The sequence below is a fragment of the Micromys minutus genome, assembly GCF_963924665.1.
Source record: "Micromys minutus genome assembly, chromosome: 23".
Lineage (NCBI taxonomy): Eukaryota > Metazoa > Chordata > Mammalia > Rodentia > Muridae > Micromys > Micromys minutus.
Genome location: NC_137958.1, coordinates 23,262,641 through 23,286,471, shown reverse-complemented (window position 1 = coordinate 23,286,471; position 23,831 = coordinate 23,262,641). Strand labels below are relative to the sequence as shown.

Genomic DNA, 23,831 nt, shown 5'->3' with positions numbered 1-23,831 from the left:
AAAACCGGAGAAGGAAACTGGAACATCTTCTGAACACGCCGAGTTAACACATCCTTTCCAGTAAGGTTCACCACTACAGTTGTTTCTATTTGAATCATCCAGAAAAATCAAACAATTCAGTTTTCTACGAATGAGCTGGGTGAGACTGTCCTGCCTAGAAAATGCCCTCTTCCACCCCACCCCACACACCCACGCTTCGCAATTGTACCTGAGCTACACCCAGTTTAACAGTTGGCAAAGAAACAGGCCAACCTCATTCAAAGCAAAAGGCCCTCTTGCAAAGTCCAGAAGTTTCATGGGGTTTTCAAAGGCTCTTTCCTCTTTGTAAAGTGTCTCCTTCACCCACTGGAATTGTTCTTCCCTCCCGTACAGTTGCACACAGCGTCCTTATCCCGTCCTCCCTATTCAATAACCCGGTGCAAATAGCAAAAGTTCCACTAAATCGCACAGTAGGAGGAAGAGGAAAAAGACATTCCCTAGCTTTGCCTGGATGTCGGAATGTGCCATTAGGCGGAGAGGGAGAATGGGTCCTGATATAAACTCGTCTGAGGTCCTGGGTCATGGCCCAGCCATGGCTCGCACAGGGCGCTGACACAGCAGGGAGGCAGCGGGGAGCGGGCGGCGAGCGGGGCGGCGCGGGGAGATCTGTGTGGGTGGCGGCGAGCGGCGTCCCCCGCGGGGCGGCGTGGTGCGCTCCGGGGCGGCTCGGGGCGGACGGGCGGAGCAGCGGACACAGGGCGGAGGCGCAGTCTGCACCATGGCGTATCCAGGGCACCCTGGCGCTGGCGGAGGGTACTACCCAGGCGGGGTAAGTGCAGCGGGTGAGGGCACCGCAGCCTCTAGGCTCCCGGGACGGGAAGGCGCCAGAGACGCGCGGGAGGAGGCGCCCTCGCCGGTCCCAGACTCTCCCTGTGAGCTCGCCCGGACCCTGATGTCCAGCCTTGGCCCCTACTCCATTTTTCTTCCCCATCTCATCCTAGGGCCTTTCCCGGTCCCACGGGTGGGTGGGCTGCGACCGGGGAAGTCCACACTCGGTGACTCGGATGTGTGTTGTGAGATAGTGCTAGCTGGGTGTTGACTTCCTGCTCTCTCTCGGAATGTCCCCAAAGCAACAACAGCCATCTTGCTCTAGAATGGTTCCATGGTCACTCCCTTGAAAAGAAAGTTGACAGGGAGACCAGAAAGTCTAGAGAAATGAGCTGAAGCCCTAGAGGAAGTCCACTTGGCCAGATACCGGGGATGTACTGTCGGAGACAGAAGGACCCTCTTCTTAGGTACACCCGGACATCCTCCTTCCCTAGGAGGTACACACCTGTCAGCCTCTTACTTCTTAAACACCGCAAAAGCTGTAAAAACCAACAGGAAAACAGTCCCGAGCCTAGCTACCACATTGCTTGTTTCGGGTACATTGACCTCCGTGGCCTAATTAATAGGGATTTTTAAGTGGCTTCTCACACAGTGAAGTCTCTTATCTTGGACCAAGTCTGGAGCTTTTGAATGTCAAAGGAGCAAGAGTGGTGTGTCACTGAGCTGGAGTTCGAGATGGTGGGGGAATTAAACCCTGTGAAAGTCACACAGGTGTCAGTTGCCCAAAAGCCTTGCATAGTGACAATAAATTTCGTTCTGTGTCTAATGTCTTTACTTTTCCTTTTACAGTATGGAGGGGCTCCTGGGGGGCCTTCGTTCCCTGGACAAACTCAGGATCCGCTCTACGGTTACTTTGCTGCTGTGGCTGGACAGGTTAGCCTTTCCTTTAATATCGAAGAATTGTTATATTCTGTTTGTTTAAGCGTTTAATACAGTGGCCCGAAACTATCTTTGCCCAGGAAATGAGTCCCTCAGCCTGAAGGATAAAGGAAAGGGAAGCTAACTCATGGTTGAACGGGAGGTCAATTGACCCACAGAGGGGATTATAAATATGCCTTGAAGATCTACAAACTATAAAGATACCTTTACAACTGACTATTCTCAGGTTAGAGCAAGGGCTGCTTACAGAGAAGAAATGCAAGATCTGAGCATAAAACTGCTGTTTGCCCAACCTAAAAACATGTACTAATCATTAATCATCCTATAGCCCAGTTGAATTTGATAATTGTTTACCCACAGAGGAGGTAGAGAAGAGCTGTAAAGAGTCATCCTTCCAAGCACAGAAGTTACTATCAGTATCCGGAAGGTAACCTCTACCCCAGGTGCAGATGCTCTTACGGAACTACCTCCTATGCCCTTATTAGGTGTTGTGGCTGATGACCCACAGAAGGAATGCAGGTCAGCTAGCCCCAAGTCCTAAGACTCACTTCCTCCCTCAGAGAGACACATGACAGATGCCTGTGGCTACTGTGGGGAAGGACACGTGCCTAGCTTGCAAGGTCACTGTGTGTTTGGTAAATATTCTGGTACATAATCCAGATGAGTCCAGAGAGGGCTTTCCTACTTACTCACCTTAGACTTATCTTAAGCAAGAGCCCGAAAGAGTGAGATCATAATTTATAAAAAGCGGACGGACAGAAAGAAACATGCTCTAGAACATGTTAAGCCAAATCCTCCGGCCGCCTTGGAAGAAGTGGTAACTCTAAGAAACCCAGCTTTGAGAATCTGAATGGAAAATTGAGTCAAACACTGGGAGACGTTCCTCTCGAGTGTCTACTTAAGATGTTATTGATCCGCGTCTTTGAAACCGCTAGACACAGCACACCTCAGGACAAGCATTCTTAGATTGCCAGTGTCTTCTGCATGTAAGTGACTCCACCTGCTTAGCTTTCAGCAGCGCTGGCCTCTGTTCCACACATCCGTCTTCTTGCAAATTATTGATCCTGTTCCTATTTATAACTTAATGGGTCTCGCCAACTTGGATTTATATATTTTATTTAAAAATCCCTTAAAATGTCATGTGCCTTATTCTGACATTAATCAACCAGTAAGTAGGTATTGGTACCCTGTATCTTCTATATATAAGTGTGCTTGGAAAACCCTGACTCCTGAGTCAAATTGATCTAAGAACCTGTTTCTCCTTGGACCAGGCCTTGTATTTACTGATGCCTACAAGTCTGTGATATAGCCTACTTCCCCCTTTCCAAAAAAGGGGTTGCAGGGCTATGCTTTTACACAATTCATAATTCTGTTAGCTGATTTTAAAATGATCGATGTTGATAGTTTCTTGGCTCACACTGAGCACAGACTGTTTGCCATGACAAATATCCTCTCTCCATTGAATTACTTTTGAAATTGGGGTAGGAAGAGTTTTGAAAGGCATTCCTTTAAGGAAATGCTAAGTATGATTATTTTCTCTCATTAATAACACCTAAGGACTTGAAAGTGCACATCACCACCCTGATTTCCTTTCCTGGTTTTTGTTTATTCCTTTTTCGAAGGACGGACAAATCGATGCTGACGAGTTGCAGAGATGCCTGACACAGTCCGGCATTGCGGGAGGTTACAAACGTAAGTGCGTGGTCTCAGGATCTTCCTAACAATACTCCTGTTCTCTGTGCCTCTGCTGTGAATGGCGATTGGTCCTTTAAAGACATCAGACTTTTCTCATCCGCCAAGCTATTGTTTTCAAAGGTTAATTGAGCACAGTTCCTAGCAAGCCATTCCAGTCTACCAAAGAGGTTAGTGGGTTTCTTGGATTTGGGTTCCCTGTATTCCAGGACCATTGGAACCAGTGAGACAGTTGGGGTGACCTCCCGCATAGAGGATACGTTAGGGTGCTGAAATGGAATCCACCAGGTCAGGTATCATCAATGCTAAGTGCTAACGTGTACCACTGACTTTGCCGAGAGCTTGTTCTATTGTAACTCTGGTAGCACTGAGAGTGGCCAGCCTTGCTGTCTGATCTCTGGGCCCTGGGCTTACTACCTGTAATACAAACACATGCCTGCCATGACATTGCCTAGGTCATTCTTTCTGTCACCTGAGATGTGTTCATGCTGAGGACAGTCCTCTTCCTGCGTTCACTTCATGTTAGCCTTCTGCTCCCTCCTTTGTTCTTTACAGACTCTATATGCAGACCCAGGTCATCACAGAGCCTGCTGTCCTGACTTCTCCAAACTGTGCTCCAGGAAGCAAATAGGGAAATAAATGTTGCAAAGATGCTGAATCCTTGCTGGGGCCTATTATCCTACATACTCTTGTGTGTGTGTGTGTGTGTGTGTGTGTGTGTGTGTGTGTGTGTGTGTGTGTATCTGTGTGTTTGGTTGGTTTGATTTGTTTTATTTTTCAAATCTAATCTTAACCAATGTCTGGGACAAATAATCGTGCCTTTGCTCAATTGTACCACCTTCTAACTTCTTTGCACTTGTTAATGAAGTCAGAACGTCAAATGGACACCTCCACATCATAGTAAGCTATAAATTAAAATGCTTAGCACTCAGACCTAAGTTCTACTTGCAGTGTCGCTTTCAGCCGTTGGAGGTGCTGGATTCTCTAGATGAACATCCTTAAAGCACTGGCTTTCTCTTGTTACCATGCCTTGTTTTGTGTGACTTCAATGCTCCATTACTGTTTCCTAGTTGAGAAGTTAGTTCAAGAAAAGAAGAGCTTTTGAAATTTTTGTCATTTAACTTGGCCCTAAAAGCACATTTCCTGAAACACAAGGACCCCGTGATCTGGTTAATTAGCTTAGTTCCCTGTAGTATCCATGTAGTATGTCATGTGGTATCCATGGTAGACCTCCTGACTTCAGGCTGTGATGGATTCTACAGGACAGAGACTATATAGCCACCAGTCTTTTAAGCAGATCCCAAATCATAGGCCACAGACTTGAAAATGGACGTGGCTAAGTGGGGTACCACAGACCAGAAGCAGTCATCCCTAGAGGGAGTCTTGATGGGAGACTTCCAGTCTCCAAAATGGAAATTCAGCTTTTCCTTTCCTTGACTTCGGTGGTTCCTCTGCAAGAAGCTTAACAGAAGCAGGGAGAGGCTTCCTTCCTCGCTAGGCCTGGGTCATTGTTTCTACTGAGATGTTGTGGTAGACTGAACAGAAGCACAGCACAGGGAAAGCACCGTGTGGATAACTTTGAAACTGTATACAACTTTAAATACCAACAAAACTCAGAATAGTCTATTAAAAATGATAACCTACATTTCCCCCTTCGCCTTTACAAATGGGGGCTAGTTCTACACTAAACTACAGCTCCTCTCTAGGGGGTGAAAATTCAGTCCACCCATCCACTCATCCCTTCGACCAACCAGTCTGTATTTTGATGGACAGTCGCACTGGGCATGCAGAAAGAGTTCCACCTGTTGAAGGCCCTGGGATAAACACTGAGGCTGAGATTGTAACCAGAAGGCACATGGTCTAGCTTGATGGGAATGAGCCAACAGAATTGATACTGAGGCTGAAGAAGAAATGAAAGTCCAGCCACAATGATGCCAGTGGGGAGGGTGTAGGTACATAATTTGGGCATGTAGAATAGTCTATGTGAAAGACCCAGATGGAGCATGGTTTAGTTATGGAAGTGACAAATTCCCTATGGAGGTCCTGCTGGTTGCAGGTGAGGTGGGAGAATTCATGTATCCACGTAGGGCTTCTGGCCTTTACCCTGAGAACAGAAGACCCTATAGCATTCTGTACTGGAGAACACATGCCGACCGAGCCATAAGGTAAAGACTACACTGAGAGTATAAAACAGAGTCCACTTTAATGGTAATAAAGAAATAGTTTACTCTGAGCCTGACAGGACTCGTCACCTTGAATGACATGCTCCACTATGGAAGAAGTCACATGAACTTGTATAGTCAAAGGATAAAAGAAAGCTATGGACGAGGACCTTTGCCATTTCCACTGATGGGAAGATCAAGTGTACTGACTACATTAAAGTGGCGTCCCTAGCGTCCAGTTGTTAAAATATCCATGGCTGTAGTACTGGTAGATGCTAGAGGTCTGCAGAGCACAGGGATACATTCTAAGGACTATATCTACTAAGTAAGAGAACATTGCAGATGCAAAAGTCACTTGGCTATTAAGGGCGTCAAGTCGTCCATGGTCATTTAAGCTTGAGAATGATAGCATTCTGTCTATACAATGTTCTGCTCAGCCAGGAATAGCAGTCTGCAGGACATTAGAACTGCTACAGATTCTTCAGACGGTTCCAGATCTTGGGAATTAGGGAGTGGCTTCATGTCTGTTAAAGAGCCCAGAGTCCTACTACAGTTTAAGAAATGACCGAACCAGGAGCAACAGCACCGGGGCTGCCAGTTGAGTCTAACACAGGGTGGTTGACTCTTGGGGTTTTACAGGGTAGTTGACTCTTGGGGGAGCAGGGATTGGGCTTCCCACAGGTATCTACAAAATGGGCAAGTTTTGAAACTGGGCCATGTTTGCCTTACAGTTCCACAATATTGGTATAAGCGAAACATAGCGAGCTCTGTCCCGTACCAATTGAGTGGCATGCTTTAAAGGGTAAATTAATAATAGAATTCATAATTCATTTGAATGATCCCAGCGTAATGCAGAAATTCTGAAATTATACCGACTCATGTACTTTCTTTGATTTAACAGCTTTTAACCTGGAGACTTGTCGCCTTATGGTTTCAATGTTGGATGTATCCTTTACCTTAATGGTTGTCGAGAGTGTTTTTTCCATGGCAAAAAAAAAAAAAAAAAAAAAAAAAAAAAAAAAAAAAAAAAAAAAAACTCATCTCAGGATGAAGGAACAAGTACACAAAAATATCAAGTAACCACTAAAAGGCTTTGTGAAATTCCTGGCTGTTAAGATGTATGAGAAACAGACAGCAAGTTTCGTAAGTAGAAGGGCGGTTAGTTCAAGATTACCCAAGGTGTCACAGGTGTGGTGGCTCACGCCTGCGATCTCGGCACTCGGGATGCTGAGGCAGGAGGATCACTGAAAGTTTGAGGGCAGCAGGTGCCGTGTTGCAAGTTGGAGGTTAGCCTGAGCTACAGAAATCTTTTCACACGAGAAATGGGTGAGGAGTGTGTGTTAGCACTAGTGCAGTAAGGAAGGGAAGTTGGTCTCAGTCTGGCTAGAGTGCTACTTCCCACCACAGCCACCTTCTACAGAGGAAGTCCAGGGGACTGACAGAACCTGTAACCTAGAGCACAGAGAAAAAGTAGCCCAGTTCCAGTAAGAAAACTGCCTTTTTACCTATGGCAGTTTCCAATACCGCATCATCTTCTCTTATTCAGGCCACATAGAAATCTTTTCTCCCCCGCAGTAAAAGATGGGTATTCGGACCTTTACATCCATCACTTATCATTACCTTTTCTTATATCATGCCAACAAGAATATAGACCCGTTTTTAAGATGCGGGGTGGGTGTCTTTCTGCCATTTTAACGGAAACCATTGGAATCCCCCCACGCATCTCTTCCTCTCCCTCACGTAATCATTAAAGGTGTGAAATGAGACAGTTTCGTCCTTGATTATAATCCAGAGAGATATGTCCGGCACGATGGGCTTCAATGAATTCAAAGAGCTCTGGGCCGTGCTGAATGGCTGGAGACAACACTTCATCAGCTTCGATAGCGATAGGAGTGGAACGGTGGATCCTCAGGAGCTGCAGAAGGCCCTGACCACTATGGGTGTGTATACCAACTATAGCTCCCCATTAGATGAATCAGTGCGTACTCATTCAAGACAGCCTTTCCTGCCCTCCTTTCCCCCCTCCCTCCCTCCCACCTCCTCTCTCTTTCCCTCTGATGTTGTTCGGGAGTTTTGTTGCATTTTGAAACCTCAACCTTCTCTTTTCTGCCTTCCAGGATTCAGGTTGAGCCCCCAAACTGTGAATTCCGTTGCGAAGCGATACAGCACCAGCGGGAAGATCACCTTTGATGACTACATCGCCTGCTGCGTCAAACTGCGGGCTCTCACAGGTTTGTCCCTGAAGCCATCCATTATTGCCAGGAGCCTAGAGAAGACCCCCCCCCCCTTTTATGGCACTTGTCATTTCTCCGTACCTCTGAACTTCTGCCCGGTTTTTTATAGTTTTAGGGGGTGCTTTAGCAGACTCTTAGCACCTTTATTAAACAAATGGAGTGTAATAAGTCATTCTGAGATTTTTTTTATTATTTAGATGAATGAGTAATTGTAGTATATAATATTTAAATGCTGCAGATACGGCTGGTTTGTAAGTGCCTTTGTTTATGGTGCTAGGGCTGCAGAGGGCTTATGCATGCTAGGTAAACTCTGGGCCACTGTACTGCCTACCCCGACAGCCTAGTACAGTATCGGTCACAGAGCAGTTAGGAGTCATTCTCTTCAACTGTGGGACATTTGCAAAGAGTAAAATTAAAGTGAGTCATTTTGGGCCAGCAGGGCTGAAGTTGGTGGGATATTCGGTCACAGCCCCCTTACCTGTCTTAGGGCTAAACTGCTTTCACCGACTGAGGTCACTTATCTTAGACCCACACTGAAAACGACCACTGGCCACTTTCCGTCCCTGTTACATATTTTCTTCGTCCTTATCTTGACTGGTTGTAAAATCTACTTTTTGTTGACATTTGATCCCAATGCTAAATAGCTAGCTGTTGTGAGTTTTAGAAAAGCCGTTTAAGGGGAAAAAAAACCAAAACTACATGTTACTGTGTTGTTTTGCAGATAGCTTTCGCAGACGGGATTCTGGTCAACAAGGAGTTGTGAATTTCTCGTATGATGATGTAAGTCCCTGTAAATAAGGGCTAAGTAGAAGACAAACTGTACGTGAATGGGTGTCCCTTCTGATGTTAGTTATTAAGAATACGGACATGGTGGTTAGTTATTAAGAATACGGATATGGTGGTTAGTTATTAAGACTAGGAACATGGTGGCTTGTGCACTCAGGAGGCTGATGCAGGTGGATTGCCATGAGTTTAAGTCAGTCTGAGCTATGCTTGTGAGACTCTGCCTGAAACAAAACAAAACAACATCAACAACAAAAATCCCAGAAACATAATAGGATGTGGTGGTTCATGTTTGTAATCCCAGCTGAGGCTGGAGGATTACTTCAAATTCAGGTCCAGCCTGGTGCAATTGGTTGACCGGATCATGGAAGCAGTTGCCTGGTTGCCCTGAGCACGAACTAAGTGAGCATCAAAACAATGGTGGCTGAGTGTGGTGGCGCTCTGTTGTAACCCCAGTACTGTGGAGGCAGAGACTGGTGGGTCCCTGGACTCGCTGACCGTCCAGCCTAATCTGCTCAGTGAATTCTAAGCCAATGAGAAACACTCTTAAAAGGTGGATAGCGCCTGAGGCATAACACTTGAGGCTGCTCTTTACCCTCCACATGCATGTGCACCCCAACACACAGCATGCAGGACATACACATCCTGACACACACCGTGCACCACACACACACATATACAAAGCAACAGTTCTCTTTGAAAGCTGTTGTCAGATTTCAGCCAGCTGTGTGGAGATGGCCTGCAGTGCAGATCTTACTCTGCTCTCACCCTGTATAAAACGAACATGCCACGGAGGGTGGCTTGCAGCCGTGCTTTGCACGCGCCTGTGCTGGTCCTTGAGAACATAAGGAAGGCACCAGCTTGAGCCACAATGTAAAACAAGCTATCTGTGGAGACAGCAGCCTGCGGACATTGGCGATAGAGGGGACCACCAAACAGGTTTCCACATGCCCTAGTCTTTGGTTTCTTTGTCTCTTAAATAAGCATCATCAGGTTGGCTGAACAGAATGGATGCAGGAATTAGCATTGTGTAGCTCCCTACCAGTATTGGAGAGTAAGCTCAGGAGGGGTGTGGTCTAGTGTAATGATTCTCAACCTCTCGGTCCTGATCCCTTCAGCGGCTGAGCAACCCTTTCATAATAGTCCTAAGATTATCCTGAGTATCAGATAATTACGTTACCATTCATAACAGTGGCACAATTATAGTTATGGAATAGGTATAATAATAAAGCTATGTCTGGGGGTCACCACAGCATGAGAGGCCGTGTTCAGGGGTTGCAGCATGGGGACGGTTGAGAGCCACTGCTCTGGTGTGTCTCCTTGGGGTGACAGCACTGCATAGCAGGTACTGATGTTGCCCGTTGTGGGATTCGGGGTTGCATGGCTTTCACTCTGATGAAGCAGATTTTAAAGGGTGATTGTATTAGAATTTACCCCTCCCCCAGAGCAGTGGGGTAAAGTCACAGTTCGGAAGTCCACTGATAGGACAGTGTAAGCTTATTTGTTCTGGTGGGCAAGTACTTTTGACCATGTCTGTTTCTAGACCCTTAAGTGTGATTTAGGATTTAAATTCTTTATCTGTTGAAGGGATTCCTCCTAACCCATAGAGTGAGAAACTCACCAGGCCTTATGAAAGTCTTTCCCACCCTTCATCTATGCATACCGTAGAAAACTGGGACGCTTTGTCGTTCTTGTCTACCCTTGATGCCAAGATAGTGAACTAAAATGGAAGCTTCCCACAGGGAGGCTGTGGCACCTCAGAGGCTGTAGCCCCACAGTACTTTGCAGACTGTAGTGTAACACTGGTTTTCTTTTTCAGTTCATCCAGTGTGTCATGACTGTCTAACTCAAGAGGAAGCTGTCTGAATATATTCAACATTCCAACCGGAGCTCGCCCTTGCTTGCTCCCTGCCTTGCAGACTCCACCCGCAGACACTCCCTGACATCCGCTGAACGGGGTCATGACTTTATATAGAACCAAAGCCTCATTTTTAATTTTGATAATAAATGCCTTTGAAGTCTAATAATATAAAAACAAGTCTGTTATGCCAGTCGGAACCTCCTGAGCCTTATATTCCTGCTAACCCTCTTATATAAAGTGTGCAGAATGTTTGACACATATTATGTATTTTCTTGTGATATATGAAATCTTTTCATCAGACTTAGCTGTTGTCCTTTCTTTCCATGAGGAGTGTGGTTAAACGTTTGTGTGGGGGGTATTCTTAAGTGACATAGGTCCACAGTGGTGCAAAACAAACCAATGAACCGGTGACCCACATACTAGAAAGTCGAAGCGTTTAGGACTTACTGACTGGAAACCGTATGAGTAGACAGAGATATTGAATGGTACCGTCTGCCTCTTGAAAACTTGTAGACCATTTGAGTGGCAAACACTGTCACCAAGTTCTTCTCTGTCATCCACCCCAACCTTTTGTTAATCATACTTAAAAGTCTTGCATGCTGTAAGTTTAAAATTGTCAGAAAAAGACTAAGGGGAAGTAATATATTAACTATTGTTGACTAATGAGATTCTACATGACTTTAGTTTCCTTTATATATTTCTGTATCTCCCAAAATTTTCATAATGTGCATGCTTTTGCTTTAAAACCAGATGTTAGGGGAGGAGAGACAGCTCAGCATTAAGAGAATCTACTGCTCTTGCAGAGGACTGAAGTTCCCAGCATCCATGTTGGACAACTTACTACTGCTTCAGGCTCCCCATGGGCACCTGCATTCACCTGCAGATACCCCAATACAAATACATACACATATATACACACATATATATACATATATATGTGTGTGCATGCACGTAATTAAAAAGTAATAAAAAATAAGTAAAACCAAGCAGATTCCATTTTAAAAATTGTTGACATTCATTTTTGAATGTCACTTGCTCATGATTTTAAACATACACAAGAGAAGAACTGAAATGCACATCTCAATTAAGGATCTGGCTTTAACCACTGGGAATCAAGTCTTCCACTAAATTTCTGACTATTCTCTATTAGCTTATCACATTTTACACACACACACACACACACACACACACACACACACACACTGCCTTGCTAAGTATGCAGATTGGACATTTGCTGTAATGACAAGATACCCCGTATCCCTATCTTTGAAAAGAAGAGGCTGCTTACCTGTGAGGTAGTTCTGAGTTTGCAAAAGTTTGCTGATACGAAAAGTATCAGCTTGGATCTTACAGTTTGGCAGCTAACAATGGTTAAGTCTTCTCTTAATGTATCTGTCTTGTTTCTGGTACAATGTGAACATGGTGTTCAAGTGAATGATTAACCTATCAACTGGTGAAATAAACATTTCATAAGCACCTTCGTTTCACAAATATATGTTCAGATAGTGTTTATATATATAAAATATATGCATATATCATATATTCAGTCATTTCAGGAGTGTATATTCATCCCTAGCTTACTTTGTCTGTAGTCAGTATTTAATGCCCATGTGACACGTCAAAGTGGGAAGCTGCCTACTGTGTCTTACATGGTAAGTCTGTGATTCATTTCATGATTTTTTTTATTCTTTAAATTTTTTTTTATAGCCCAATATTTTATCTGCCTCAGGGTCTCTTTTGTTATCTGCCTCTGATTGTTTCTCATCCCATAACACCACCACCCCCCAGTCTCCAAGAGGATGTCCCTACCCCCACCCCACCAGATCTCCCTACTCCCTGGGGCCTCAAGTTTTTTAAGGGTTAGGTGCATCTTCTTTCTCTGAGACCAGACCAGGCAGTCCTCTGCTGTATATATGTCGGGGGCCTCATATCAGCTGGTGTATGCTACCTCATTAGTGGCTTAGTGTCTGAGAGATATGGGGGTCCAGGTTAGTTGAGACTGCTGGTCTTCCTATGGGGTCACCTCCTCAGCTTTTTCTACCTTTTCCCTAATTCAACCACAGAGGTCCCTGGCTTCTGTCCATTGGTTGGGTGTAACTATCTGCATCTGACTCTTTTAGCTGCTTGTTGGGCCTCTCAGAGGGCAGCCATGCCAGGCTCCTGCACATCATAGCATCAGTAATGGTGTCAGGCCTTGTGGCCTCCTCCTTGAGTTGGATTCCAAGCTGGGCCTATCACTGGACCTCCTTTCCCTCAGGCTCTTCTCCATTTTTATCTTAGCGGTTCTTTCTGACAGGAACAACTCTGGGTCAGAGTTTTTGACCAAGGAAGCACAACCCCATCCCTCCACATGATGCCCTGTCTTTCTACTGGAGGTGGGCTCTACAAGTTCCCTCTCCTTACTGTAGGGCATTTCATCTAAGGTCCCTCCCTTTGAGTCCAAAGAGTCTCTCACCTCCCAGGTCTCTGGTACACTCTAAAGGAAACCCCAACACACACACCTCCTACCTCCTGAGGTTGCCTGTTTCCATTCTTTCTACTGGCCCTGACGGTTTCAATCCAGTTCCCCCAACACCTGATCATGTTTCCCCTTCCCACTCCTTGTACCCTTTCCCACCCAGGTCCCTCCCTCCCTCTGACCCCCTGTGATTGCTTTCTTCTTCCCAAGTGGCTTGTTAACCTGGGGTTCTGTGGATTGTATCTGGAATATTCTGTCCTTTTTGGGCTGTTATCTACTTATTAGTGAGTACACACTATACCTGTCTGAGTTATCTCACTCAGGATGATACTTTCTAGTTCTGCCCATTTGCCTGCAAAACCGCCCTTTCTGTATCCATTATTCTGTTGTGGAACATCTGGGTAGATGTTTTATTTGAGCTGTCACAAAGCTTTGCTCTGACCTGGGCCTAGGCTGCCTAGAAAAGGACCAGAAGATGAAGAGGCTGGAACAGTCCTTCCAAGTCCTAATATATGATTAAGCTGCCCTGCGGTAGGAATAATCCCCGAGATGTGCTACTTAGATTTCGGTTCTGGATTTGAATATTCCCTCGGGTATCATACATTGTGTTTTGTGATTCCTGCTTTGGCAGTCAACGTCTCCGTGCACCCTCTCCACTTTCATTTTCTCCTGAAAGCATTGGATTTATCCTCATTTTACCTGTGTAGTTAGAAAACTCCCTCCTGCTTGCCGAATGCAGCATGCCCTTCCCTGTCCTCTGTCACCCGGCTTACTATAGACGCCTGTCCTGCGCTGCTTATTTCTGATGCCGGGCTGTTCCATTCTCACTCCCTTCTCCATGCCTCCTGCTCTCTCATTGCCTGGTACTTGCTTCTGCCGTCCAGGCTGGCTCCTCCTCCTCCTCCTCCTCCTCCCTCCTCCCTCCTCCTCCCTCCTCCTCCTCCTCCCTCCTCCTCCCCCCTCCTCCTCCTCCTCCTCCCTCCTCCTCCTCCTCCTCCCCCCTCCTCCTCCTCCTCCCCCCTCCTCCTCCTCCTCCTCCCCCCCCTCCTCCTCCTCCCCCCCCCTCCTCCTCCTGCTCACGCATCTCGCTTCCGGACTGTTTTATTTTGGAGATGCGTGCTTTAGTTTTTATCACATCAGGTGACTATATAGTTTGTAAGGAACTTTTAGCACACGGCAGACTTGTAGCAGACAGAGGCCAGGAGCCTCCTAGCAACTGCTGCCGTACATCTGCAGTGCAGTCAGTAGCCGAAAAGGCTCTAGCTCTTGGCATCAGTGCTGAGGTGACGCACTGAGGTGACACCGTCTTTTGTCTTTTTCCAGACTGCTCTGCTCATCTGGTGAATTGCCATTTCAGTGACGGAAGCACTTTAGAAACAAGGAACGGAGCTACAGACCATCACCAATTTTTAATATCATAATACACGCATAGGCTTTTCTCAGGGATTTCATGACTCTTCGCCTATGCAGAGCAAAAGACAAGGAATTATCTATGCCACTACAATGACTGAGACCTCCAATGGCTGCCTGGGCAAAATAAAAGGCCGGGAGGTAACCAGTTTCAGACAGTGAACCCAGGAACCTAAAACAAACTCAGAGAAGACTCGGGCTTTAGGAGATGGCACAGGAGCAGCCCTGGGGTAAAAACAAGACTTAAACTTCATTGCGGCAAGAGAGAGTCCTTTGTATCCTCACTGGAGGAGGAGCCCAACAAATGGAACACCTAGTTTTCTCTGGTCTCTTCCGGGACTACGAGAACACAGCTTCTCGGGGACACCATCCAGTTAGAAAAATAAATAATAAAAAAACAAAATAGCTACGCATCAAAATAACAGAAATCTTTTATTGAAAGTCACTTTATCGATGTTACAGAGAGAGCGTAACATAGAAAACTCTGTCATCTTACTAGCTTCAGAAGTGAGCACTAAGAAAATTGTGCCAGAAATTTTAATCTCGAGTTACAGCGACCTTTGAAAACAGCAAGGTTTTATTCACCTACAATAGGAGAACAACTTTATAACTTAAACAGCCATGAAACAAATCACGCCTGCTCGGGGAAAGCAATCATCATTTACATTTCTGTTGGTGTTAACCAGAACCCGGTGAATTTTAAAATAGCGTGAAAGCTGGAAGTGCGTGCGGAGTTTCGGAGTAGCAGAGAGGTTCGAACGATGCACATCTAAGTATATACACGTGAGGACCCAGTTACCCAAAGTGAGCCTTACTGATGCTACTCACAGGTCCCCGTGGGTGGTTTCTATCATCTGCAGATGAACATCACCCCTAGGAAGCTATGAACCTGGGAAACACTGGCAGAGTCCTAATGCAGACTAATGCTAATGTAGGAACAGCTTTCGTTAGGTGATGTTTCTGAAAATCGGTTTTTTTGGAAATGCTCATTTGGAGGGGCAAGTCTGCCAACAATCTGAAGGAAAAGCAACAACAACAACAACAACAACAACAACAACGTTCAGTTATCCCAAAAGAACCTTTTGCTAAGCACTTTGTGGTTAGTGTTAAAAAGAAGAGTACTCCATAAAACAAAAAGGTGTTGGGTTATTTGTAGCCATTAAAAAGACGAGTTATAGAATCACAGTTTGATGTTGTGCTGGATTAAAAAGGAAAAGTGGGGTTTCAAATCAGGCAGTGATACATGTCTATAATTTAACAGGAACCCTTGTGTTACCCCAAAGTGTCTGAATTCATTTCAGCACTTTCTGTATTGTGTTATCTGATAAAACTTAGCACCGCTATATTTAAAGATTTGGGATATTTGCGTTATTTTAAAACTCGACAATCAAAACAATTCATGTCTTGAAATGTCATAAATTGAATGCAGAATGTGCATACATGCATCTTCATACATGTAGGGGAGACTAGTTCATAAACACAGAAACCGGTGACCAAAGATTCCTTGGTCTCACTGTATGCCTTTTTGTAAAATGAAACAATAAATTACATTTTGCTTGAATGTGATTCCACAGGCTACCTGTGATCAACACACCTGCCACTTCTGAAGCCCCTCCCAGTGTGATGCAGGTCTGTGGACAGTGCGAGGGACACCAGAGAGTAAAACACTCCCGAAGGTGACACTCCAGAAAACTGCAAAGCACATGTGTGCTCTTGGTGACAGTAGTTCCCTCCAACATATCCGGTGACCACATTGAGCTCTTCTGCACGTTTATGCGGATGTCCACTGTGCCCCTAGGCTGGGACTAAATGACCCGCTCTCTCAAAACTCTGCTGCTCATCTGCTTCCTCAGATTTATACCCTGAGCCCCATCTCTTCCTGACTCTCCAAGCACTCAGACCAGCATGTGAAAAGGAAATGGAAGATGGCCTCCTCCGCTCTGTATTCCTATGGTCCTCTTAATTCTCATCTTAACCCAAGCAGGCCCTGGCCTGTATGGTAGGGGATGCTTCTGATGAGGAGGAGGAGTGCTGCGCAGAAACTGAAAAGGGAACTCTGGAAGTAGGAAAGATCTAAACGCAACCATCAAATCTAATAGCAACGAGACTGTTCCATCGAAGGCAGAGGTCCGGCCGACGATGGGTCTTGTAAGTTGATTTTCTGCTGCCTGAGGTCAGGTGCTCCGGGTTGAGTAAAAGAGGGGTGGAAATACTACCTCCTGCTCTCCAAGTCTGGGACAATTTTGTTCTGCACCTGCCACTGCGGTAGGAAAGCTCTTGGAGCTGAAAGTGCCTGTCCTGCCGAGCATATTCTGTAAGCAAGTGCCAACAGGGAGCAGCCAAGACACTGTTACAGCATGCTGCTTACACACAGCCAGATGGAGGAGCTGCTGCCTCAGCAGGTTCTCACAAATATCAACTGAGCTCTTTACAATACAATAAAGGAGGATCTGGAAACCCAATAAAGGAGGATCTGGGAACCCAGTCCCCAGTTCTTCAGTGTCCAGAGAAAGGACCCTGCCTCTGAAGTCAGAGTCGTCATAACTATCCCACAGGGGGAAACTAAGTACTCAAGCCCCCAATTAGGCCATCTTCCACAGAAGTGTCAGCTTCTCATATAAAGACTAAGAATGAAAAAAGTTCCACGTGACTTCTTTGGGGAGGGAGAAGGAGGGGAAACAGGTGGCAGCTATAGAGGAAAACAAACAAAATAGACAGGGACATAAAGAGTAGAAAATGTGCTGCTAATGGGAGTTAATGTCTCAATGCTCAAGCCAAGTGCCTCAAACATGGCAGCCAGTAGCAGCAGCCAGCTGCGCCCTGGGTCTTGCTTCTCCTTACTCCCATCAATTTCAAACTCTGTCTCCCTCTATTTAGATGCTTCAACCTGCCAAACAGCCTTCCTTTCCTTTACATTTAAGTAAGATTTTAAAAAGTAACCTTATCTTCAGAGAAGGGCTTCTCTAAAGCACTGTGTACACCTAAGGTTAAGACGGAACTTTATGGCAATAGAAAACTCACAGACTAAAAGGAACAAACTTGACTCTGAAATCCACAAAGAAGCAAGTAGAGATATCATACTTTTCCTGGCTTAAAGGTACTAAAAGAAGAACAAAGTCTGAAAAGGACAACAGGTAAAGTTGCTACAGAAAGTCTAGGACAATGGGCAGAATGAAGTCAGGTAGTTATACAAGGTGTTCAACAGAAGAAAAGCATGTGGATCTGTCCTGGAAAAAACCTCAGCCCTCTCCCCTACTCCCCCATGCAGATCCCTGGAGGACAGAGAACATTTAATTTTTTCTTCACAGCCGCTTCTTTTAGACATGTCACCAATCTCTCATACATAAAGACCACATTGGACTGAACTGTGCAAACATTATTTTAAAAACCTGCAAAGCCAGGAGAAGAAACCACTACATCATGAAATAGAGCACCCCTCTTAACATGCTAAGCCCTGGTTTCCTATCCCCAGTAATGCCTGCTGAGTAACTCTAAAGAGGTCTCGCCAGTTAGCAGCTAAGTAAGGGATTGGGGTGTCTGGCTTTTGTTCCTCAAAGCCAGCCACTGTAGAACACTAAGAATTTCCATGCTACACCATCTAAGCAGCACTGATTCCTCTCTGCAGACTGTGTGAGAGTCGTTTTCTATCTTGCCGACTCTGGAGGAAGACTTCCCATCTAAGGAAAGAGTCCGGGAAGAGTGAATCTGGCCAGTTCACTCTTTAAGGATTCTGTTACCACAGGCCTCCCCTGCTAACATAGTGGAAAGACTTGAATGTTCCTTCTCACTGGAACAGAAATGGGCTGCTTAGTGGGACATCTCAGGCACCTGGGCTACCTGCAGTCCTACTGACGCCATGGTCATGAGAAAGAGAAGCAGCATCCATCCAATGAACGCAATGATGACCTTTTCTGTGTAGTGATGACCTCACAGCACACTGGAAAGTATGAACATTAGTTGCATGATTCAAACCACTACGAAACCTCTAAGTTCCTCTTTAAAACAGACACGTAAGAATGAAATAACCACTGTGCTTAGATTCGATTCCACAAGTCTATTCTGTCTACCTCAGTGAATGAAGTCATACATAAATGGTATAAAATGAACTTCTTGAAGCTATCCATTAAGACTAAAGCCTGCCAGTTCCAAAAACAATTCTAAGAATGCTTAGACATGGGAGATAGAGACCCAGACTAGAGCATTAAAGCCATTATATTTCTAAAACCACTCTGCAACTTAAGCAAAACCTTTTCCTCCCTTTTCATCTGAAGATGATTACAAACCAGAGCAACCATTTCTCCCAAAGGCACGTGATAATGCTTTTAATTTTCAATGATAACTCCAGGTAAAAATAATTGAAAAGGTAAGGAAAGACTAGCAGGTAGACAGATATTCAGTTCACTAGCTAACCATCTGTGAATTCTTTCAAGTTAGGGCTTATATAACTAACTCTAACTACAAAGCATATTTACATGAGGCACCTTTCATTCAAAGCTATAAACTCTTTTTTCTGTAGTCAAAATAAACCTTATATTACATTAGCCTTTTATATACTCAATACCCAGAAACATTCAGTGCACATTTAAAGTGTTCTTGTTCAAAAGCCACTTCATTTGCTACATCTTTTACACCTGTCATCTGTCTGTCCTTCCGTCCTTACCTTAAGCTATGTGGAGACATTGTTCAACACTCATCCTCACCTTTGTCTGAGTTTGCTTTATTGAGCCATCAGCAACCCATATATATATATATATATATATATATATATATCTTCTTGTCTGTCATGAAAAGTGTTTTTTCACTGCACAATTGTGTCTGGTTAAATTGATTTCTTAACACCTGCAGAGCGTTTCAGAAGAGTGGACCATTGCGAAAGACACGGACTGAGTCTACCTCTGCCTTCTAGTCTGGTTCTTCAGTTTGGTTATCTAAGATGATTCTACACAGAGATGGAACAAATGCTGTCCTTGGATGCTTCTGGAAGAAATCAAATGCTGAGTCCACTTCTGAGTTCTTGTCTGATGGTTCCATCCCTCACATAAAACAGCAAGGAGAAGGGGGAAGTCAGAAGTGTGTTTCACAACAGACCACATGATTGGGCCTGCCAACTTCAGATCTCACTGGAGGGGCGCTCTTTCTGCATGACAACCTTGTATTGCAACAGCTATAAATGTTTCATTTTCAATGACACGATTTTACATAGAACGCTCTTTTTTTTTTTCTTCAAGTGGATCAAAAGTTATAGGGCTCAAAACACAGTCTCTTTCCTTTGCAGGCATATGGCTACCTTTGCAGTACCTACATCTGCGTAGCCATAGGCTTTACTTAATGCTTTATTCCTTGTTCTGGCTTCCATCCACCATCTTGTTCAAAGCCAGACAGAATGCCCTGCTGGGACTTACATCCTAGTGATAAAATGTGTTAAAATCATCATTCCTTTCACAGGTAAGAATGGCTGAAAGGATTCTGTCAAGAAACCCAAACTGCAGACCAGACGAGGCTCAGGCACTGGTCAAGAGTGAGCTGTCTGCTCTGTGCGCCATGTCTTTGGTGCATCTGGCCAATCAGAGAAGACACTTTCTGGAGAGGAGGGGACTCCATGGCCACCAGGTAAGATTAGTTGATAGGTCCTGGTACTGACTGAGAACAGCTACTGTGACAGGCACCATGTGTCTTAGGTGTGGAGTGGGTAGGCTCGCAGACTCCCAGGAAGCCTGCCAGATCCAGGGTGTTCTGAAGCTCATGGCTACCTCACATCTGGACTCCTCCTTCGGCAAGATGCAGAGGCTAGAAGTTAGAGCATTTTGGTCTCTTACTCAATAAAACCTCTTCCAGACTGTACACACTTTAAAACAGGGAGTCACACATTTTAGACAAACACCAGTTATGAAAAGACACTTTCACAGCACTGACCACTCTATTTACAATATCATCCACTTAAACTCCGAAGATGGGGGATGGACAACAGTGATAGAATCGTGACTGACTGTTTGTAGGCATTTGGCAAAAAAATACACTTATGTGTAACAGTTACTTTTTACATTTTAAAAATGTTTACCTATGTACAGTTGTCCTTGTATGCTAATATAAATATGAAAAGTAAAAAATAAAAATAAAAATACATGATTAAAGATGGCGTATGGGATATTGGCCTCTGGAAGCTTTATAGTCCTGCAGAAGAATCCTATGTGCCTTAGCCCCTGCATGCTAGTTCCTATTATGAGATGTTGTTTCCTTGTATATGAGAAAACAATAAACAGAAGCTTCATGCATATGGCATTGCTGTTGAATCCACTTCGATCCCTCAGGAAAACCTGCTAAGTTTGGATCACGTGGGTTAATTTTATTGATAGTCTACATATTTCTGTCATGCAGATTATCCATTAACATACCAATACCAGACCATACACAGTTCCATGTTGTAGTTTGAACTCCCAGTAATATTTTTTTTTTAAACCATTTGGTTAAACCTTAAGCCAATGACAAAAAAAGCATGGTATCCAGGTGTGACCCGTGGCTTCCTCTCCTCTGGTATCTCAGAGGGTCTTGAAATCGTCCAGAGAGCAGATAGATTTGCAGTGATTGTGGGTGGCTGGGTTTCTATAAAAGTAGAAGTAAACAGTTTCGATGTGTCACATGTAAACAGTTGTTCTTAAATGGATGTCTCCCATAGCTGCAAACAGAAGAAAGCAAAATCATGTACCATCACAGCAGAAAGTAGCCTTTTTTTTTGAAAGTAGCCTTTTTGAGCTGTGAAGGATCCCAACCATTCATAAGTAATTATGGTGCATACACTTGTTTAATAAATGGATAAAAGAAACACAAACTTTGAGCCCTCTCCTAAACTTGACCTTACCATCACCATCCCTTCTTTGTATGTGTGCTGGGTGTGTGCATGTGGGCATGTGTGCCTATGCCCACGCCAGGGGAGGCCAAATGAAGACTTTGGGTATTTTTGTCTCAGTGTCTCCCACCTCACTGCCTTGAGACAGGGCATCTCACTGTCCAGTGAGCTCCTGGAATCTACTTGTCTCTGGCCCTCAGTGCTCTATCTACGGGTATGTTTATGCAAGTACGCTCAGCTTTTTATGTGTAGTTTGGGGACTCAAATTCAGGCCTGTATGTGCCCACAGCAAATTTCTCGCTCAGTGAACCATCTCTCCTAGCTCCCATATCAACTGTTCTAACAACTGCCACCTTTTTAATAAACCAACCAATCAACAAGCAAACAACCCCTCCAAAACAAAACAAAACATGAAAGCAAACCTCTTACAGCCTCATTTCATGCTACTTAAAATTTTGAATAAATATTACATATTTAAGTACAGAATTGTAAAATATTATTTTTAAACTTCCCATTTTTTTATTGTACCCAGTATGTTGACAACTAGAATGCTGCGTCACAATCACAGCTGTGTAATTACGTAGGGAAATGTGTGTGTGTGAACATAACTGATCCCGGATTGGTCAAGGCAAAATACAAATAACCCACATTACCTTAAGCCCTATAATTTTGATTCAGGATCTACACAGCTCTAAAACACCTTCAGATACTAAAATGTCTAAAAACTCAGAACCCTGTGCTGGATAAATCTCTGGAGGATGCAAAAGCTTCACCTTTTCATATTTCTTCAGACTGGAGGCTAGTCTGACCCTGTAAGCTGTACCCCAAATTTCACGGAACCAATGCACTGAGGGAATGCTGCAAGGCAGGTATACCGACAAAGATGTACAAGGGACCACATATTTATATAAAGATTCTGGTAAATTCCATTTTTACCACATGGATGATTATCTCTGTATTTGTGTTACATTTGGCCTTCTGGCTGACCCTACAGAGGTCTGGAGTCCTGTGAGGCAGCTCACACCTGTCTGTAACTCTTGCTCCAGGGGACCCACACTCACATGCACGCATCCTTGTGGACACCCACATATAATTAAAAGTAATTAAGATGAGCCATGTCAAAGCTTGGCTTTTTGGAGGAGGATAGTATGGTCCAGTTAGAGCATTTTTTAAAAGCTAGGTAACACAGCCCTGGGATTAAATCCTTACCACAGAACAGTAAGTCAATGCTGTTACCACACCCTTTGCAGTATTCTTTCACAACCACAGGTTTCTCAAACACCTTTCCTTTGCATCCAAATTCTACCCCTGAAACTGTTGGAGCATCATCAACAGAACAGTGACCCACGGCGATCCATGCCTTGGGGAACTATGAGAGAAACTCCAGGGAAAAGGGGCAGAGGGCCTTTTACCTCAACTGCGCTTTTTTCCTGGATTGTTCTTGGATGCGATGTCAAGCCTCCTGTGACAAACATTTACATTTAATTTATAAGACATGTCTATTCTTGGTGGATGTCAGAACTCAGCTATAGAGCCCAATCCAGTCACTGTACCTGAATCTGGATATGGCCTTCTGCCTTGCTTGCCTGGAACCTGCCCCACTTCCCCAAGGCATCGCTCACCGTGGGCCACTTGTGTGACGGTGTTCTAACAGGTACCAAGACACTGATCTGTCACTGCCACAGGCTCCTTCTGAACTCGCACTGAACTGTAACAGCCCAGTAAGGGGCCTGAGCAATCAGTCTCGCCCTGGAGAAGGAACTAATTCACTTCGTCTTTACATTTCCAAGGCAGGGGTATTAGAAAGAAGTTTTAAAAATTCATAAAGCAAAATACAGACCCCCCTTTTTTTTTCAAACCAAGAACTGAGTAAAGCAATAATGAAAAATAAAGACATTATAAAGTAATAGGCTGGGTGTGGCACACGCCTTTAATCCCAACACTCAGGAGGAAGAGGCAGGAGGATCTCTTGAGTTTGAGGCCAACTACACACACACACACACACACACACACACACACACACGTACACACACACTTAAAATATATGAAATATCTGAACAGTATATGGGTAGAGATTAATTTGCACATGTTTTCAAATATATTTCTCATTTTTTTCAAACAAAGTAGGAAAACCAGTTCTTAAAAAAAAAAATTAAACTCAGAACTAGGTATAATGGTGCATGTCCATGGGCCCAGCACTCAATGCTGAGATGAGGATTCTCACAAATCTGAATCCAGCCTGGGCTACATAACGGAACTCTATCTCAAGCAGCAACAACAATAACAACACAAAAAACAAAACCAAACAAACGGAAAACGGAGGGATGGACAAAAAGTAAGCTCGCAGATCCCAACATCGCCCAAGTATAAAGCACACGCGACTGCTGTACCCTGGCACTCTGCCGGCTCACTGTCTTCTCCTCGTCGGGAAGCGGAGGCATCGGGTACGGGTATTTTCTGCTGGAGGCAATAGACCCAGTTGATGAAGAAGGAGACTTGGCAGGTGACAGGGTCCTGAGATGGTGAGAATATAAGAAATAAATATCATGTCATGCCTGGTGACATTTTTCACATCTCTAAAGCGAAGCATCACTAAGCATCCATAGCAAAGCGTTCACTACCTGGGGGGGGGGGGGGGGTA

At 44.6% G+C, this 23,831-nt stretch overlaps 2 protein-coding genes across 2 annotated transcripts in view; one reads left to right on the top strand and one right to left on the bottom strand.

Moving 5' to 3' along the window:
• The first annotated feature begins 699 nt into the window (after positions 1 to 699).
• SRI (sorcin) lies at positions 700 to 11,876 on the top strand. Its single transcript, XM_080936062.1, has 8 exons — positions 700 to 808; positions 1,657 to 1,740; positions 3,369 to 3,438; positions 6,502 to 6,545; positions 7,393 to 7,540; positions 7,718 to 7,831; positions 8,556 to 8,614; positions 10,437 to 11,876. The coding sequence occupies exons 1-8, from the start codon at positions 758 to 760 to the stop codon at positions 10,461 to 10,463; spliced, it is 597 nt and encodes a 198-aa protein (XP_080792188.1). The 5' UTR covers positions 700 to 757; the 3' UTR covers positions 10,464 to 11,876.
• Positions 11,877 to 20,984: 9,108 nt separating this feature from the next.
• ADAM22 (ADAM metallopeptidase domain 22) overlaps positions 20,985 to 23,831 on the bottom strand; it is a 217,288-nt gene continuing 214,441 nt past the window's right edge. Inside the window, exons 33-34 of the mRNA XM_080936202.1 lie at positions 23,581 to 23,704; positions 20,985 to 21,019 (exon numbers count right to left, since the gene is read on the bottom strand). Coding sequence (XP_080792328.1) covers positions 20,999 to 21,019; positions 23,581 to 23,704 — 145 coding nt within the window. The 3' untranslated portion in view covers positions 20,985 to 20,998. The remainder of the gene's footprint in view (positions 21,020 to 23,580; positions 23,705 to 23,831) is intronic.

Bases quoted from the DNA above. Each gene is read 5' to 3' on its own strand.
- SRI (XM_080936062.1), top strand. From the start codon at position 758: ATGGCGTATCCAGGGCACCCTGGCGCTGGCGGAGGGTACTACCCAGGC. The intron at 7,541-7,717 runs GTGTGTATACCA...TCTGCCTTCCAG, and splicing joins GAAGGCCCTGACCACTATGG to GATTCAGGTTGAGCCCCCAA. The intron at 7,832-8,555 runs GTTTGTCCCTGA...GTTGTTTTGCAG, and splicing joins CAAACTGCGGGCTCTCACAG to ATAGCTTTCGCAGACGGGAT.